Source organism: Sciurus vulgaris (genome assembly GCF_902686455.1).
Source record: "Sciurus vulgaris genome assembly, chromosome: 4".
Taxonomy (NCBI): domain Eukaryota; kingdom Metazoa; phylum Chordata; class Mammalia; order Rodentia; family Sciuridae; genus Sciurus; species Sciurus vulgaris.
Genome location: NC_136464.1, coordinates 55,006,681 through 55,026,927, shown reverse-complemented (window position 1 = coordinate 55,026,927; position 20,247 = coordinate 55,006,681). Strand labels below are relative to the sequence as shown.

General features: G+C 36.8%; 1 protein-coding gene across 3 annotated transcripts in view; it reads right to left on the bottom strand.

Annotated features, from left to right (window-relative positions):
- The window catches only part of MICU1 (mitochondrial calcium uptake 1), a 204,393-nt gene that overhangs the window by 35,834 nt on the left and 148,312 nt on the right, over positions 1 to 20,247 (bottom strand). For all 3 annotated transcript variants that reach the window (XM_079137084.1, XM_079137086.1, XM_079137085.1), the window contains one exon: positions 3,265 to 3,402. In XM_079137084.1, coding sequence (XP_078993210.1) covers positions 3,265 to 3,402 — 138 coding nt within the window. The remainder of the gene's footprint in view (positions 1 to 3,264; positions 3,403 to 20,247) is intronic.

The following is a 20,247-nucleotide window of genomic DNA, read 5'->3' as shown; positions in this document are numbered from 1 at the left end:
ATTTGCTAAGAACCACTCAACTGTACACCTAAAATAGATGACTTTTATGGTATATAAATTATATCTCAATAAAGTTGTTTTAAAAACTAAAATATAGTTGGAATAGATGAGAAAAGGGGGAAGGAAAATTTGGTCATGTGAAGTCAACTGTAAAGCTAGGTATCTATCCAGTGCTGACAGGCCATGGAGGACATGCTGTAATAGATGATTCCCTGGCTCTGTCTTTTAAATCAGTTATAGCAAATCCATCCACTAGGAGTCAATGCAATTGCCCAAGTTTCCTTTATGGCCCACTGAAAAGATAAAATAGTCTCCTTCCTTCCTCCTTATATAACATACCTCCACCAATCTTATCATCTAACCTTTGTTCAATCTCCTGCTTCCTAAAGCATGTCCCTACTGTAAACACTAGACTTCTCTTCAACTGTGGCCTAGCAGCAGGGGAAATTATACCATTTCTGTTGCTCATATTTCTGCAAGTATCTAATCTTTCTGAAACATCATTTTCTTAATATCTTCATCTCTCCTGATCACAAAATCTCAGTGATTTCCCAGGGTAACTGAATAAACTCTTAAACTTCTTAGCCTAGGATTTAAGGTCCTTCACCATCTGCTTCCATAACTTTCTTTTCTAACTATCTCCCTAAGAGCTTTAGGTTGGAGCCTGCTGACACCAGTTTTTAACTTCCCTAAAACCTTGTGCTTATTCAAACCATAGAGAATAGGAAGTGGCAACAAACAGAATCATTAGTAGGATGATTATGGACAGTCCTTGGTCTTGTATCCTGTATACCTCTTCAGATAGTGTGTGATTTCTGGCAAATAAGGTTGAGAACTTTTCATCTGAAAAATGAGGATTCATTTCCCAAGCAGGATTGTTATGATAAATGGGAAGAAAGAAAGTACTTGGGGGCTGGGAATATAGCTCAGTTGGTAGAGTGCTTGCCTTGCAAGCACAAGGCCCTGGGTTCAATCCCCTGCCCCCCCCCCCCCAAAAAAAAAAAAGGGGCGGGGGGGGGGAGAAGTCCTTAGAAGTCAGCATGCTCATCACTACAAAACTGGTGATAATAATTTATTCTATTAAACTCTGAAATAAACTCTTTTCTCTGGTATGAGCAGGACCTTGAGGGTTAGGAAAGAAGAGAAAGGTTAAGATAAATGAAACTAGGGGAGCCTTTAAGAAACAGATGCCTGGAACTACCCACTGAGATTTTGACTTAATAGGATTGAAGAAGGTCCTGACAACCACATTTCTTACAAAATCCCCAGATGATCCTATTGTTGAGAAGCACTGCATAAGAGGAGGAATATGATTAGGAGAAACAGCATGTTGCTATGGAAAGGACAAGACCTGGATTAGGAAGCCCTGTATTTTAGTCAAGACTCTGGATGGTTTGTTATTAATTTCTCTTTCTATGCCTCTGTATTCTCAAAGGCACAATGATATCTAACAAGGTAGTTAGATAGCCCAGAGGCTTAGGAGGCTGAAGCAGGAGGATTGCAAGTTCAAGGCCAGCCTCAGCAACTTAGTGAGAGCCTGTGTCAAAATAAAAAATAAAAAGGGCTGGGGATGTAGCTCAGCAGTAAAGTGCCCTTGGGTTCAATTCCCAGAAAGGTGGTGGGGGGGTTGGGGGGGGGAGAAACAGAGAGAGAGAGAGAGAGAGAGAGAGAGAGAGAGAGAGGAAGAGAGAGAGAAATGGTTGTGAAGCATTGCATGGTCATAAAGTTGCATGCAAATGTTTATTGAGCACCACCATTTAGAATATTAAGTCTTTTTAGTCTGGTTTGATATGGTGACATAGAATCCCATACAATACAGAAACTGATTAACGTGAGTTAAATGAAAACTTATATTTTCATGTTAACAAATCCAAAATGGAATAAAATAAGCAATTAGAAAGCAGATGGTGATTTCCCTTCAATGAGAAATAGTCCTAGAGAGATGGCCTGGTAACCTCAGGAGCTAGAGAGATGGCCTGGTAACCTCAGGAGCAAAGGCCCTTCATTAACTCTCATTTTAGTCAATTGCTATGTTCACAAACTAATCAACACAAGAGGACAATCAATCTTAATCTCTTTTCTAAAACAGGCTAGAAATTCTGGCCAGAAGTAATTTAGTACTCCAGATTTTCATCATTTGACAAAATTTGTCCTTCCATTTTGGAACTCTTTTGCAAGGTCTTCAGGTCTTAAATTAACTCCTGCCAAAGCTAAAATACTCTTTCTACAAGGATATCTCCAACACCTAATTTATTGCTTTTTAAAATGTAAGTTCATAATAAAATATGAATTAGCCTATCACAATAGATAATTAAGATCAAATCGATGTGTGGATCAACCTTTGAAAATAAGTCTGGTTGGAAGAAAGGGAATGTTTCCTAATGCAAACACTATGCTTTTAGCAAGGGACTAAAAGATCCATCTGAACACTTAAAATAATCAATTTTCTGAAGTCAAAACTTCCTATAGACATGAGCCAGGTACTAGGTAGTGTAGAACTCTCTGGGAGAGATACTTTCCTATCTCACTTTTCATTAATGATCAGTTTACCCAGAGCTAAAAGAATACCTGCTGTGGCAACAGGCTGGACTGAGTTTGGAGGAGCTTGTGCTTTCCCTCAGGGCCTGTCCTGTCCTCAGTTGTAGTTCACAGCCTGGTTCAGGGATCCTTTCAGTTTTTCAACATCCAAAACAAGAAGGAAAAATCTGGCTGAGAAGAAGTGCTTTCCACCAACTTGAGGCAATGCTACTTTGCAAGATTTCTTCCACAAAGACAAAAAGACTAAGAAAACTGGGACAAGCACTAGCTATACTATTTCTTATGCTCAATGAATAAATATTTAGCTGCGCTTTCTTCTTCTTCTTCTTCTTTTTTTTTGGTGGTACTGGGGATTGATCTCCACCATGTGCATGCTAGGTAAGCACTCTACCACTGAGCCACACCTCAAGCCCTTGTTATTGAATTTTTAAAGTGATAAGAAATTTCATGTCTATCATACCACATTACCTTGGTAATCTCTCATGGAACATTTTTATTGCCAGGTCAGTTTTCTGGTCATGGCCAGATGGTGATCACTGTCCAGTGGGAAATCATGGGACTGGGAATAAGATTTGGGTTCTCCTTCCCTCCCTTTGGATCTTTGGTATGAAAGATGAATTAGTTGTAATCCTTAGTTCATGACATCTTCTCACTATTATGTTGCTATCTTTGCAATAACCAGGTATTCCCATGGCCTCTTTTCTTTCTCCAGTCAAAGTGACCTACCTTTCCTTCTTTGAAATGCTTCTTGAGCTGCTTCTGCATGGCAGTCAGCTTTTTGGACTGCACCCCACTGTAGGCCAACAGCATGCCACCAAATTGCCTCTCAGTAATTCTCCCATCCACAGGATCATGGCGCTCAAACTGAGAGAGAAACAGAAAGAATGTTCTTGGAGTCAAATGGTGAGTGTTTTGATGTGGAATGTAGAATAATCAATTGTGTTAAGATAGCGGGACATAGTTGCATAAAGCTTGCAAGAACTGAAAAAACTACTAAGAAACAGAAGATTCAGGTTTTTAGCTCAGACTGTCATTAACTATGACTTAAGGGAAGTTGCCCGACTTATCCTGGGCCTCAGTTTTCTCAAGGATAAAGTAGAACTCAACAGTCTCTCATACTTTCCAGAGGTCAGGAACATCCTAGTGGGGATAAACACGATTTTAAAGCTCTATACAAACCAATGCCATTATTAGTAACAAGTAATAATTAGTAATAATTAAGATTATCTGTGTCCTTGCTTCTCAGAACTTAAAAGCTAATTATTACAAATTTGGTCAGTGACATGTATGTAAAGTTAAGTCAGTTCCTCAATATGTATTCTATATTATTGTACACTCAGATTTTTGAGGATTTCAGATAAAAGTAATGTATTTTCAAGTTTTCCCTAAAACGGTTAACTGAATGTTAGGATATCAATAGAGCTCAGGAAAAAAAATACATAAAATGTAGGATGCTTTCTTCAGACTTGTTTGCCACAAAAGCTGCTGAAAAATAAATGAATTATATATATTTATTTATTTCAGTGCTGGGGATGGAATTCAGGGCCTTGGGCATGGTAGGCAAGCACTTTACTATTAAGCTACATCTCCAGTTCTTAAATATATTTAAATATGCAGATGAAAATGTTAAATATAAAAGACCTCGAGCTAATCTAAATGATAATCAGAAAATAAAATTTTCATTTAAAGTGGAGACAAGAAAGCTATCTCAGTTGCAGCTGCAATGTTAATGATACTTATAAACAAATAATAAAATGACTAGATATGGTCCAATAATCAGACAGAAATGATTTGAAGATGGCAAAATTTCTCCATGGTTTTATTGGAAAATAGCAGTCACAGGGAAACTTTTGGACTTCTACACAGCAGAGCCTAATCTGTTCTCATGAGAGGAGCACACATAGATCTGAGATGTCACTAGGTAAGTTCACATCAACAAGCATTTCCTCAACGTCTTCTAGTTGTTTAACACTTGTACTTATCATTATGGGGTACAGGAAAGAAGGAAAAAATTATGCTTCTGTCCTCAGGAACCTCACCTGAATCTAGAAGGGAGATGAGATTTACACGTGAAACGTGAAATAAAGAAGTAAACAGTCAAAAGTGAATTCTTTTTCAATTCTCATTTTCTTAGCTGATTTGGTAAGTCGATACACATCTTACTTGCCCATTGATGAGACTATAGCAATAAAGGCGGCACAAAACTGTATCTTAATAATATCACCATTTACTGAGCATGCACTATGTGCCAGGTAATTCACCTATACATTCTTTCATTTAATCACCAATAGTTCTATGAAACAGCTATTATTAATTTCACATTGCAGATGAGAAAACTGAGGCAATGTGCAGCTACATGTGACATGGCTGGGATTCAAACCCAGTCCTGCTAGGTCCAAAGACTATCTCAATGCCATACTGTTTCCTGCTTGGAAGCAGTAGTACCCATGCAACTTGTAGGACAGCACTAGCTGTTTTAGATTAACAAAGACAGCCATGGGGCTTTTAAATCACATTTAAGTAAGAAGCAAAACTATTTGTAAAGAAATCAACATCATCAATATTAAGTGAAGGCCTCCCTTTCAGCTCAAACACTCAATATATCATGTTTGTCACACCATCACTTCCACAGAGCTGATTAATTTCTGACAATACTAAAAGTTTTCAGGATTTAATTTAAGTTTGATTTATAGTTCAATTTGCCATCCTGAAACAAAATGGAAGGCTGACGAAATATTGTAAATGGACAGTTTCTGCAATGTTGAGATCAGATTTTCAGGGAAGTCTGATACCTGGGTAAAAGCTGGGGGTGCATCTTTGGACTCCTTCTGAAACAAAGCAGAGGCCCCTGATCTTGGGACTAGGCTTTAACAATTTAGGGCCTTCATTCTCCCCTTGTCTGGAGGGTTTCATAGATGTGGGACATCCCTGTTTGCACTAGATGAGTTTTCAGCTTTATACCACAAGATAGATTTAACGTTGAAATGTTTCTCGTTTGTAATATAGGCGGTAGCTGCGGCTTGCTCAAGGCTCATAGAAAGGCCTTTATTCTCCACAGGGACAAAGATACCCCTCTATTATATTTCAAAGGCAAAAAATGACAATTTCCAGCAGAGATTCCCAAGTAACAATTCTGATGTTTAAATTAGCATTTTTAGCACTGTTCTTTTGAAAATTCAGACTTGGCTTTTGATAATGGATTCTGTTATTATGAAGTTGGAACTGAAAGACTTAAAAACTATAAAATTCAGTTCATCCATGTAGTATGGCTCACTTTGAAACTTACTACTTCAGCTCTAAAATTTGATTTTGGGCAGCACCTCTGTTTATATCTGTAGGGTCTTCTGAGGCAGGGCTGCCTTATTTCTGAGTTTTTTTTTTTTTTTTTTTCTTTTTCTTTCCAGTGGTGCAGATTGAACTCAGAGTCTTGTGCATACTAGGCAAGAACTCTAACGTTGAGCTATAGCCAAGCCTATTTCTGAGCTTCTCAACCTGGCTGGAGGGAGCCATGGGAATTTTTTTCTCTCCACAAAACTGCGTGTGGGAACAGACATGAACTAATGTCCTATTAATTCAACGTTTTTTAACTGAAGACCTACCGAGATTTCTGAAGGTAATATCTCAAGGACCTTCATTGGGATTAAATTTTCAAGGGCAGCAAGCTAGGTATAACATGGCCCTATGGGCCAAGTACACAAGCCTTGACAATCCTGTGGGCACACTCGCATGCAATCAATCTCCAAGGTAAGGGAGAGCCCTTGGAGAAGGACACAGGGTATGACAAAATTATCACAATGTAGAAAACTTCTAGTTGTATATTTGGAAGCAATCTGAATCATTGGCTTGCATTTTCCTTAGCCAAACATATGTTCCACTTATGTTGGAACCTCCTATGTTCCACTTCAATGACAATTAAGAATTTCCATTCTATTTGCTCCTGTGGCACAGAACGTGTGCATTCCAGCACATCGCCCACCATCTGTGTCCCTTTTTTGTGTTTAAAGGAAAGCTGAACAACCTAGCACTTTCCCTTTTGTGCCACTGCCACTTTCTCAAATGAATACAAGCTGTCGTCTCCCTGTTGATGCCCAGGGGGCTGCAGAGCAGGCAAAGAAGGGCCAGAAAAGAGAAGCCAAAAAACTGTCTGTAAGATTTTTCCTGGCTTTCTATCCACACTATGTCTCTCCATTCCCATCCCTGCCCCTTGTTGAGAGAAGGAATAGCCTTTTGGAAGGACAGATGGTCTACACGTATCTATATGAAATGAGCTGAGGAAGATGGGAAGTCAGGAAGAAAAGAAAACATCTGATGAACAAAGTCCAAAATTAAGGTTAAAAAATAGTAAAAGGAAAAAGAATTGTGAACTTCAATCATGTCTTCTTTCTTTCATACAATTACCTTTCAGGAGACTTCATCTATCTCCTAGAGTAAATTCTTCCCTTATACAAATATTTCAGAATGATAAATTTCTTGACAGGCTTTTTCTAGATTCTGACCTGTATGATGCAAGACTGCATAGTGATCTCAGGCCACTGAGCTGAACATGTCTGTTTTTCACTCTGACAGTATGTGGCTTTTGAGATTTTAACCATGCTACTGTTGATACTGTTGATACTGATGTTGATCCATCAAAAGGAAAAATGATTAGGCAATGCTCTCTACTGTAAACCTAACCCAGTGAGCATGATGTACATATTTCAGAGTTGGAATCGAAATCTGTGTTTCTGCAATTGGATGGGTATATCAGAGATCCCTAAGCCAGATTGCCAGGAACCTAAATTTTCTTGATCTTTAAATGTAAGAGGCTTCTTCACAGTCAAAACCAATATTGTTGCCTTGGCGAGCTGAAGAAGATGGCCTACAATTTGCCTTAGACAATTTGGATATAGTTCAGTGTCCTCAGCAAGGGCCAAAACAAACATTGGAGACTTGGACCACGGGATTAAAGACTATCAAACTAGCTTCTTTTCCTTTTCTTTTTTTATGATACAGGGGATTGATATGCATGCCACACAAGCACTCTACCACTGAGCTACACTTCAAGCCTAAACTCTAGACTTTTTTACTTGAAATCCAAAGATTGCTTCCATTTAAAAAAACTGTTTTAACTGGGTGTGGTGGCATATGCCTGTAAGTCCCAGCTATTTGAGAGGCTGACTTAGGAGGATTACTTGAGCCTAAAAGTTTGAGACTAACGTGAGCTACAAACTGAGACCTTGTCTAAAAAAAACTGTTTTTAAATAAAGTTCAGACTGGTGATGAAATTAATTGACTAAATGATATAAGTCCCAATCATATGGTAAGACCCAGAAAAAGTTAACTTGTCTGTCTGACAGTCCCAAATAGGAAGACAATAAAACTGATGCATGAATTTATTACTGATAATAAAAAAATCAATATATTTGCTGACTGTATTAGGGGAAATATTTCAGATCTAGAAAAAGGTTTTCAAAGTTTGATAAGTTTTGGTTTTATTCCACGGAAGAATGAATACACTGAAGTGACTAAAAATATGTGCTTAGGCTTGGGTTCAAATTCTGGCTTGAACCCATACTTGCTGGCTGTAACTTCAGGCAAGTTGCTTACCCCCATCCCACCCCTGCAAATCTTCAAAATTTCCTTAGAGATATTTGTGATCTTGAAATACTGTTGCATATGGATTAAATGAGATAATATATGTATAGACATTAGCATGATTTGATATCTAGTCATTATGCATAAAATGTAGCAATTAATATTTCCCTTATTTTGCAATTAATATTTTTATTACTTCTCAGGAAGGTAACAGCCTCAGCTGTTTTTGTTACCATGACTATTAAGTTCAGTTACTATTACTGCACCCCTTCCTTTCAAAATTGCTTTTTCTCAGTCTTTATTCAGTCTTATAGAATACCACTTTCATATTTGAAGAGTAGAAAAAGTACATACAAAACTTTTATTCATTATTCAACACATGAATGATTCCAGGATTAAACTACTTAGAGTTGGATGGTACATGACACCAACTTAGTAAGTCCTGTACTCGTCCCATAGTTACCAGACAGAAAACTTGGTATAACAGGAGGTCAGTGTATATGTATTGAATCAACACAGACAAAACACTAGAACATTTACTCACAACACTTCTGGCCTATTGTTGGTAACATTCCCTATCTGAGGGGGGGAATATTTTACCACTTATCCCTTAATAATATCTACTCCATATTGACTTCTGTAAGGACAGTCTTGAGAATGCTATTTCTTATGGCTAATGAGTAGGTGCCCGAGTACAGATTACCTGTCAGGTGCTGTCCTAGGAACTTACCTTATATAATTCTCAGAACAATACATAACAGGTACTATGATTAATCTATTTTATAGAAAAGGTAATGTTAAGTAGAAAGAATTAAATAACTTGCCCACATGGATAATCTGGGGAGAAATTTCAGGTCTCAGTATCAGAGTAGTTGATTTATTCTTATTTTAAAGGTATCATGAATCATGTTTCTTTTTTAATACCAGTTATTGGAAAGCTTTAGAGTCAAGTCTGTAGTCCACTTCTAATAAGAATAGGAATTTTTACTCTACTTTTTATTTTTCATACTAAACTTACTCCTGGCTTTCTCTTACTTTTTTCCTTCTTTTAACTGTCTACTTTTGCTTTCTTTTACAAATGGCATCCTAGATGTATTCTTCTATAATTTGCTTTATTTAATCAGCATATTTTTATGATTCATCCATACTGACACACTTAACTGTGCTGCTTTCATTTTTACTCTATTACAGATTTCAATCGTTTGGAAAATACCACTATTTATCAGTTTCCCTATATGGATATCTGAATTATCATCAGATACTTGCTATTAGAAAAATGCTGTTATGAGGGCTGGGGTGGTAGCTTAGTGGTAAAGCACTTGCCTAGCATGTGTGAGGCACTGGGTTTGATCTTCAGCACCACATAAAAACAAACGAAATAAAGGTATTGTGTCCATTTACAAACTAAAATAAAATTTTAAAAAATGCTGTCATGAATGTTCTTCTTGGTGGTGCTGGAGACTGAACCCAGAGCTCTGCATAAGCTAAGCACACACTCTACCACTGAACTACGACCCCAGCCCTACTAGGAACATTCTTGCATAAGTGTCCTGGTGAAAAGGGAACAAGAGTTCTGAGTCTAGGGTATCAATCTAGAAGAACTGCTAGCTTTTCAAGATCAAACTCAATCACTTCGCCAATCACATCAATATTTTTATCAGTCATGTATAAGAAAGAGTTCTTGCTGCTTTACATTTTTACCAGTACTTGGTATTGTCAGATCTTTTATTTTTTTAATAATCTCCTGGATGTAAAAATAGTAGATATAATCTCTTTAATGCTCTTAATGTCATTTTTCCAAATTAACTTCCAGAAAGATGTGTCACTTTACAATCTTAGTACCCTTAATAACATCAAGCTTGATAATTAAAAACAACTTTATGACAGGAAAAAAAGTAATTCATTTTAATTATGCTATCTTCGATAACTAGAGTGATCATTTCTCTAACGTGTGTATTGGTCATTTATATTTCTCTGAATTTTTGGCTTAGGTTATTTGCCTATTTTAAAAAACAGGAAGGCTGATATTTATCTTAACTTATAAAATTAAAAATATTTTCTCTTTGTTAATGCTACAAATCATTTTGCCTTGTCTGCTCATCTTCTAATCTTTTTTAAATCTGTTTTACATATGGAAGTTCAAAATCTTTATTATAACCAGATGTATAGATCTTCTTTCACTGGTTTATATCTAAGAACTCCTTCCTGGTTAGATAAGAAGGTAATTAAATACTGATCTACAGTTTTTACTATTATTATTTTTTGTGGTACCGGGGATTGAACCCAGGGGTGCTCTACCACTGAGCTACATCCCCAGCTCTCTTTATTTTTTATTTTGAGACAAGGTCTCACTGAGTTGCCCAGGCTGGCCTCACATTTGTGATCCTTTTGCCTCAGCCTTCTGAGTCTCTGGGATTGCAGGTGCACTCCACCACTGTGCCTGGCAAGTTCCTATATTTTAAACAGGGAAACAATTTAAAATACTAAGATGTACAGACTGGGAACATAGCTCAGTAGTAGAGAACGTGCCTAGCATGATGCAGTCCTAGGTTTCATTCCCAACATTGCACTAAACAAAACCAAAAACAGTAACATCCCAAAATACCACCACCACCAGAAAACAAACAAACAAAAAAGCCCCAAACTATGTAAACATATATTCCTCACCACCAAACAGTGGCAATAGTTAAATCCTCAGAACACAAGGGCAGATCATCAGCTATGTTTGTTTTAAAAAGTCCTCCAGTTTGCTGATTTTTTAACTACTCTGAATGTTTGGGAATTTAAATTAGAATGGGATCATTTAAGCCTAATTAATCAGATTCCGTCTATAAAGGGAATAATAATCTCAAGAAAAATTCACAGTCCAGTTAACTTTCTTCTTCTCAGTTTAAATGTGTATCATTAGCTACAGGGTTACAAAAAGAAGCCAGAAAAAATAGTTCAGTTTCTAAGAAAATAAGCCCTAAAAGGGATATTACACTTACTTAGAAAAACTCCCTAGGTTAAGAAATCACCCATAGTCCATCATCTGTAACCACACTGACACAGCATTTACATGCCAGATCCTATTTAAGTGCTTTCCAGACATTAGCTCAAATGGCATTTTGAATCATATAAAATATATTGGTTAATTTTCTTTAAGATCTTAATCAATATGAAGCCTTTAACTCTGACAAAATTAACTGCTTTTTAATATTCCACTCTTTGAAGTAAATGTTTTCACATGATATTGTTAAAGATTTAAAGCTACTTTTCCTTTAAGATAACTCTTTCAGTAAGCAGTAGATCTTATTATATACAAGTTCTGCTTTCAGTAATATGAAAACCTCTAGCCTTGCATTATGTATTCCTGTGAGATTTGAGAGGCTCACCATTATTCAGAGTTCAAGGACACTTTTCTTTTTATGTGAGATCACAGGAGTTTTGGAAACAGAAAGACTACAGGGGAAAAAAGCATAAAAGCTTCAATTTGAGGAGATAAGAACCAAGGACTAATTGCAGTAGGAAAGCAAACTGCTATTTTCTCTTACCCTGAATATGGGTTTGCTTTCCTCTGACTCGTCATTTCTGTAGAGAGTGCTCTGGGATCTACCCCTAGGTGAAAACACAACCTGTTTCCACACTCCCTATGCCCTAGCATTGCTGACGGCTTGTCAACATTCATGTCAGAGATTTAGCTTGTTCAATAACCCTAGTACCCGGTTTGATGTAATGACATTTCCTAAAGGTGTGGTAAACTGGAAGGCAGTAGCTGATACAAAAGATGTTAAGAAATAATAATAATTAAGACGCAGAATTTACATTGAGCTTGGTGACTCATAATTGCTTCCTCATCATAATGAATGACTGGATTAAGAAAAATAAAAATGAGAAAATAAAGGTTAGGAGTGTAGTTCAATTGTGTTTGCTTAGCATGGGTGAGGCCCTGTGTTTGATCTCCAGCACCAAAAAAAAAAAAAAAAAAAAAAAAAAAAAAAAAAAAAAAAAGAAGGATAAAAACTACAAATCAAATACTTTTTAAAAAGTATTGGAGGGTTGGGGAGATAGCTCAGTCAGTAGAGTGCTTGCCTTGCATGCACAAGGCCCTGGGTTCGATCCCCAGCACCACCAAAAAAAAAAAAAAAAAAAAAAAAAAAAAAGTATTGGAGATGGAGATGGAGGCAACGTTACCCCTGCTCCCATATTGATACAGGGAGAAAACTAACTCAGAAGTCTAAATGATCAAAACGTCAAAATCTGTCTAATATAAGCAAGGAGGGTTTATGTTTTCAGGGAGCTCCAGCATAATGCAAATTAGCCATCACCTCACTAAAGCATACAATATAAATTCCTCTAAGCTGTGCCTAATGCTTTTTTCTTTTCTTTTCATTTTTGAGACAGGGTCTTACTAAATTGCTGAGTCTGGCCTCATATTTGTGATCCTCCAGCCGCAGCCTTCAGAGTCACTGGGATTACAGGCCTACACCACAGTGCCAGGCTGTGCCTAATACTTTTTCATAGCAACAAAATACAAACATAAAAGCCTTCTACAGCAAGGAGAATCCAATCAATTTGGAATGCAATCTGTGTTCCAAAGGAGGCTTTCATCAACTGTGACAGGACATTGAATAACTTGTGACTCTAGGGAGAGACTTGTTTTATGCTAAGCACTAGGGTCATTTTTATTCATGTCATTTTCCCTGCCTGGGATGTTGTCCCCCTTCATCTACTTGTACAAGTCCTGTCCTCTGAACTTCTTTTTATGGCCCTGCTGACTATTCCAAAACACCTTCAACTTTCCTGAGTTTTCTAAGCTCTTACAGCAGGTAAGGTCTGAACGTATGAGAAGAATATGCTGTGTATTATATTATGCTTTATCTTTTTAAGTGTCTCTACCTTTCACAACATTATATACTTCTCAAAAGAAGAATCTATGGCTTGTTTGTATTCTGTGTCAGACAGAGAACAAGGCTGCATAGCATGTGCTCAGTGAATAATTTTGGTTGACTGGCCAAATCTCTGTCTCATTTATAAATTTCCCAACTAATTATTTATCGTCTGACAGGAACATAAGATACACTTTCTAGCCCACACTCTTGAATACCTAAGAAGAAACTGCACCCTTTTTTAGTATTGATATTTATTGCCAGGGGGAAAAAACCCTCAAGTTCCAAGGAGATGACTGTGGGCTCTGCTTGCTATGAAGTGTCATTTTCTTTTGCTATGTACAGTTATAAATAAAATTTCTCAATAGTATTCATCTTACATCTAACAAGACTAAAAGAAATAACAAAAAGCATCTAAGTAAATCAACAAGCATACAGGAGGTGGCAGGCAAGACAGGCAATGCCAGACTTGGTAGGTCAGAATGATTTGTACTCAAAAGTCTGAAACCATTCTGGAATGAAAAATTAGGTGGGAATGGCAGGTACATTTATTCATTCAAGGGAAGAAAAAATCCATCAGTAAAGTTCTGTTTTCTGTCACTAGATAATAGAAAACTTTACCATGTCATTAATTTTTATAAAATTCAAGCTGGGGTAGATATATGAAAATCATTAGAGTCACTATAGCTCATTAGGAAAATGAGAATCTTTTGATCAAAATGCAGAGGGACTCACTCATCTAAATTAGAAATCTAAATTGTAGGATCTATACTCAGCTAAAGATCTTCGTGGGAGTCCTTTAAGTCTTCAGTCACTAAAATTTTAGCTTGGGAATCTCTGGGAAATACTTTCTGTAGCAATATACACTGTTTTGGCTCTCTGGAATGATTAGGATATTCTTTCTGCATCCATATTAAAGATGTTAATTATTTGGGGAATATAAATGGAGAATGTAGAGTTTGCAGCCAGACAGACTTGAGTTGACCACACACCAACTGTGTACTTCTGGGCAATCTATTTAACCTTTCCAAGCCTTTCTTACACCATTTTTAAAATGGGTATAATAACAGAACCTTCCTCTTGGGATTACTGTGAAATTTAAGTTAGAAACACATTTTCTAAGGTGTATTTACTTACATATTTTCTACATTTTGACATCTCTAAAGTCATAAATATGCTTCTTACAATTGCTGTTGGCTGGGCTGCAGTTGTGACTTTGTCATTGCTTGTAGAAGCATGACAAAGCCTGCAGAATGGGTGTCAGTGACTAGGAAGAAAATCCCAGATAACAGTGAGCAGTGGAGTATTCTTTTAAAAAATGCCATATTACCAATGTTCTTCTTTCTTTTGGTAAGCTAGGCAAGCATTTTACCACTGAACTACATGACTAATTTATCTCACTTGTATTTTTCTTTTATGGATGTACAAGAATAACACATAATAAAAAAAATCTAAGCTTAAAGAAGTACTTCAATAGATGGTAACTGAATATTTTTATTCCACTTTTGTTATAGTTTACTCAGCAGCAATTTTTGTCTTAGTGATAAAATAATGGTGTATCTTACCATTGTTTTTGTTTTAGACTCAATAAAATGTACACAGCCTTGTATATACTAAGAACTCAGTACATGTTAACTGCTATTAATGTTATTAATAAAATTGAATGTTAGCTACAAATAACAAGAAGTTTGGAATGACACTTGCTTCTGTTAACTTCAGTTTCATTTAAAGAGAAAAAAAATCTGTCATCTACAAAGGCAACATAGTATAAGATTGAGAGAGGAAAGAAAAACTACAACAAAGTAATTCTTTTAATTCTCTCCTTTCCACTCTTCACATGAACATTTTGCACATTTATGAGAAGAAAAATAGACAGGCAAGAGCAGAACTATATTTGGGCATGGAAGTTGAATTATAAACTCACTTTTCTTATAAAAATATTTCTAAGTTCAGGTATAGTAGCGCACACCTATAATTCCAGGATGAGAGGTTGAGGCAGGAGGATGGCAAGTTCAAAGCCAGTCTCAGCAACTTAGTAAAGGCCCTAAATAAATTAGGCACCCGTCTCAAAAAAAAAAAAAAAAAAAAAAAGGTTGGGGATGTGGCTCAGTGGTTAAGTACCTCTGGGTTCAAACCCTGCCACACACACACAAAAAAAGAATAAACTTTGTAAATCTTGAATTTACTATATATGGGGCCCGAAGTAACAGGGTGAGAGATAATAACATAAAATGTTTCCTACTCACTCTTTTATATATATATATATATATATATATATATTTTTTTTTTTTTTTTTTTTTTAGTTGTAGATGGGCACAATACCTTTATTTTATTTATTTACTTTTATGTGGTGCTGAGAATTGAACCCAGTGCCTCACACATGCTAGGCAAGCATTTTACCACTAAGCCATAATTCCAGTCCCCCTATTCACTCTTATTTAAGTTTCATGATAACTTTCAAAATAGAGGGACTGAGATTTGAAGAGTTAATAGGACAATGCCTACAACACAGTAGTAATTTTAAATTTAATAATTTAATTAATAATTAATTTTAAAATTATTCTATATGGATATATATTACTGGCATGATTAGAGCCATGACAAAATCATATAACATTGTTTCAACAAGCCCATGATTAGAGGCTGCCTGTAAGATCATGTAGGTATGTTTCCAATAAATAAAAAAAAGAAAATTTGGGTAATAAATTGTAAGTTAAACAGCTAGTTTGTACCTAGAGGGACTCTGCATCGTTAAAAGTAGTTACTGCTTGAAGTTTTCTATAGGAATAATTTCAGACATGAAAAAAATCTAAGACTTGAAAAAATCAATTGTTACGCCTTTAGAAAAATGGTCATGTTCAAAGAATCCATCATGACAACTCAATGCTCTATAAAAGATGGATAGTTTAACAGAGAGAAATACAGGTCTATTACATTAGAACAATAAAAGTTGTTATAACTGTTTTTACACATGCAAACTTAGCTAAATATTAATCTGCTTGTTCTACCTACACTAAAAAACTCCAGTTTGAGGACACTATCTGTAAAATTAGCAACACAGTCTATTTGGTCTCTGGATCTCAAACCTCAGTTGAGCTCATTTCTTGCTATATGACTGATCCCTTTTTTGATTGATGTCATCTTTTTTTGTTTTTGTTTTACTGTGCTAGGGATTGAACCTAGAGCCTCTTGCATGCAAAGAAGACACTCTATCACTGAGTTATTCCAATAACCTAGAGGTGGTTTAATCTTATCACCCATTTAATTGTGGCCATTCAGGAAGCCATTGTAAGGAGGCCAGTCTCAGTTACTATGGAAACAGTTAATATTTTTCAACACTCAATGTTTCATTGGAAAGTACCAATTTTTTTATAATAGAAAATGGACAGCTAAAGAGTGAAACACAAAATACAGAAATTAGGATTCAGATTAAGTTGAATGAAAAGCATACAGGCAAATGCAAGAAAGACTAGAACTCTGTAGCTGAGAAATAAGTAGCTTACTCAAGCTTTAATACATAAAATAGGAAGAAATAGTCCAAATAAAGGTGGGTAAAAAGCAAAGTGTCTAGTGGGTCAGATGGAATTGGAGTCATTCGTCTTTCATCAAGGAAAAAAAAAAAAATTCCCAACCCCACTGAAAATAGGAAAATGTAAGAAAAGTCATTAAGTCCTTTTATGATAACAATAGTGAAAAACAGCCAGAAAGAGAATGTGCAGGATTTCTTTTGTGTATTTGTAATCTATTGATTAACTCTGGGTTCAACTATTCCTGGTTGGTCTATTAAGTTGTTCAGAGTACCACAGAAACCATCAAGTGCTAAATTCCTCACTCACTCTGAAGTGCATTTTTGTCTTTGTCTTTGTAATTTTTAAAATTCTTATGTTGTCAAGCTAATTAAGATTTTTAAAAAATTTTGAAAGGCACCTGAAGTTACCTAGTCTACCTAGGTTCAGTGACCACTTTTTAGTTTTTCTAGTTGCATTAAAGCTTCTTTTTGGTTGCACATAATAAAAACCTACATGAACTAACATTAACAAAAAGGAAATATGAGAATTCCAGGAGATAAAAGTAGATCATTGGTGAGAAAGGACTGAAAAGCAGGATGAGAAAGAAGGCAGGGCTCTCATTTCTGTGTAGCTGCTTTAATTCTGACTGTCAGCCTTTTTTTGGGGGGTGCTGGGGATTGAACCCAGGGCCTTGCTCATGAGAGGCAAGCACTCTACTAACTGAGGTATAGCCCTAGTCCTCTGTCAGCTTTTCTTACAGAAAAGCTGTGCTTCCTAGGGCTGCACAGAGCACAAAAGATAGTTACTCTGGAGCTTCAGAGTTAATGTTTTATAGTATCACAACCAGAAGAGACCAACTGTTCTTAGTTCCAATTTCAAATTTGCTCTGGAGAATTCTGATTGGTTCAAACTAGATTAGGTGTCCACTCCCGGTCCATTTAACCAAGGTAGGGGGCATCAGGGTGAGTCACAAAGCACAAACCTGGCTTACAGAAACCCACAGCTATGCTTGGAAAATGGAAAGGACATATCCTTGAAGAGGGAATTATTAGTCTGCACTAATACACAAGATGGCGAGGAGGGAAAGATACTCCGGACAAATCAACAGTGGTGCAAGGCTCTTAGGTGGAAGAATAATTGGTATGAGATGAACTTGGAGAAGGAAGAGGTTAAGTTATGCAAAGCTTATGGACCTTGGATTGAAGTCCTCCATTCTAAGAATAATGGGGGAGGCAAGAGGGGCTATTGTTAAGACCTACTAGGAGGGACCTGAAGTAGTTCAGCTTGGACTAGAAAAGTGGTGGATGTGGAAATAAGCGATCAGACATGAAGGTCCTGCCAGTGATTGTGGGAGTGGGTGTGACTGGAGGTAATAGGTTCTTTTCGGCTTCTGTATGAATCTCAGATTGTGATTCTAATTACCTGCAAAGACTGTGGTTGCTTCATTTTCTTACTGCTAACTCTAAGCCTTTACTCAAAGAAAATCAGATAAAATCATTGCTGCCTCACAGATCTTTCTCTTGCTCGTGCAGCAAAATGTTTCCGTGTTTGAAATCATACTTCCTGGAAACCTCGTGGCATGCGTGTGTGTGTGTGTGTGTGTGTGTGTGTGTGTGTGTGTGTGTGTGTGTATTAGGGATTAAAACCACAGTCTCATGCATATTGGACAAAAGTTCTACTACTGAACTACATCCCTAGTCCTTTTTATTTTGAGACATAAAGTTGCCAAGGCTGGCCTCAAACTTGCGCTTCTCCCTGCCTCAGCCTCCTGAGTTGCTGGGATTACAGGTGTGCACCACTGCACTCAGCTTCCACCCCACCCCTTTTTGGCACTAGGGTTTGAACCCAGGGGCACTTTAACACTGAACTACATCCCCAGCCCACTCTCACCGTTTTGTTGTTGTTGTTGTTGTTTTTGTTATTTTTAATTTTGAGACACAGTCTCACTAAGGTGCATAGGGCCTCGCTATATTGCTGAGGCTGACTTTGAACTTAGGATCCTCCTGCTTCAGCCTCCCAAGTTGTGGGGATTACCAACCTTTTTTAAACAAAAATTTATTTTAAGACAGGGTCTCACTAAGTTGCCCAGGCTGGCCTCAAACTTGGTGTCTTCCTGCCTCAACCTCCCGAGAAGCCAGGATTAGAGCCACCACAACTGGCCCTTAAATTGTTTTTAAAGTCTTCTCTTCTTGGAGTCCTACTAGACTTGCAACAGCTGACACATCCATGTGAGTAACCAGTACAAGGTAACATGGGCAGTGGCAGCTATTAAATACATTGCTTCCATTATCTCTTGGAGTTCTCAAAGATAGCAGAGGTCCCCTGCTTTCCAGGGTATTTGAGCTAGACATAACACAGATGAAGATACTAATACTCGTCATTCTTCATTCCATCACTTTACTACAATTCAAATATCCACCTTCCCCATGCAGCTAGCAGGCAATAAGTAATCTCAAATTACCTAGGGAGTGTACAAGCTATCCATGGCCTTGCAATACCAGAGAAGATGGTCACAGAGACAAGAGGCTGAGATTATATCACAAATGTTTTCAGTTTCAAGGCAGAGAGGAAGTTAATCAGTATTTTACATCAGAGTCAACCAATTAAATACACCAAAAATTATGCCACCATGGTTACAGTGAGGAAAACGTATGTTCTTCTGTCATGTATTTGCCAGCTAACACTGGCAGACAGAGGCAGGTATTTCAAATATTTGAAGCTATTTTGTAACTTTGGTTTGACATATACTAATTATAGCCTAACTATTCATTTACTAAAATCAAATAATTTTTACTATGCTCTCAGAATCTCTAACAGATGGACCCAGTGACTACTGAAAAACCTGGCTGGGAAGGTGAGTCTTTTTGGATGACCTCTATAAAGCAGGATTAGAGGGGACTAGAAGGCTATGTCCCATTATGCCAGCTTGAAATTAAATACATTTCAACAGGCAGAGTTGGTTACTGGGCATGGTTGACAAAGTATATGTAAAATCTGATTTGCTTTGATGAGTTAATGACTGTATGTTCAAAGAAATGGACTTAGTATACTTACCAAATCAAGCAGCTCCACAATTTACTATTGCTCTGACAGAAACTGAATGCAAAACACATTTAACATCACATTTGAGGTTATACATACTCACAATTGAGGAAAACCAGAGATTGCTCCCCCAGCTATCATAACCTTGTCAGATCATAAAGATATGTATTAAAAGTTAACCATAAAACTTAATTTAGATCCACAGATAGCACAAGAATATACCACCGTATCCTTTAAGACAAGTTGTAGAGGCAAATTCTCTTCTCTGTAGAGAAAGGAAAAATAAACAAAACAAAACAAGAAAACATGCTTGAGCTCCCTGGAGTCAATGTAAGACTAGGGACAAACCAGTACAATTTCCCAAGTACTGGAAAATCCCAGCATTACTTTAGATTCCAATTTAAGAACTAGTCTCAGTCAAGTTCGACCTGATATAAACTGTCACAATGAAGAACGCTAGGAGTTTCATGAAAAATCAAGTTCAGTGTAAATGGACAGGGGCATTCCCGATGGACAACAGACTTTGTTACTATTTTCTTGGTTAGTATCCCAGATGGATAAGAGTTTATATCTAAAGGAATAACTGGAAATAGGTAAGAGCATAACCAAATAGTACTAGTTTCTGCTTAAAAGTTCAGGGTTCATTAGAAATAAAAAAATTCCATAGAGCTGTCACTAAAAGATAAATTATTCAAGTGTTTTCTGTCATATTCCAC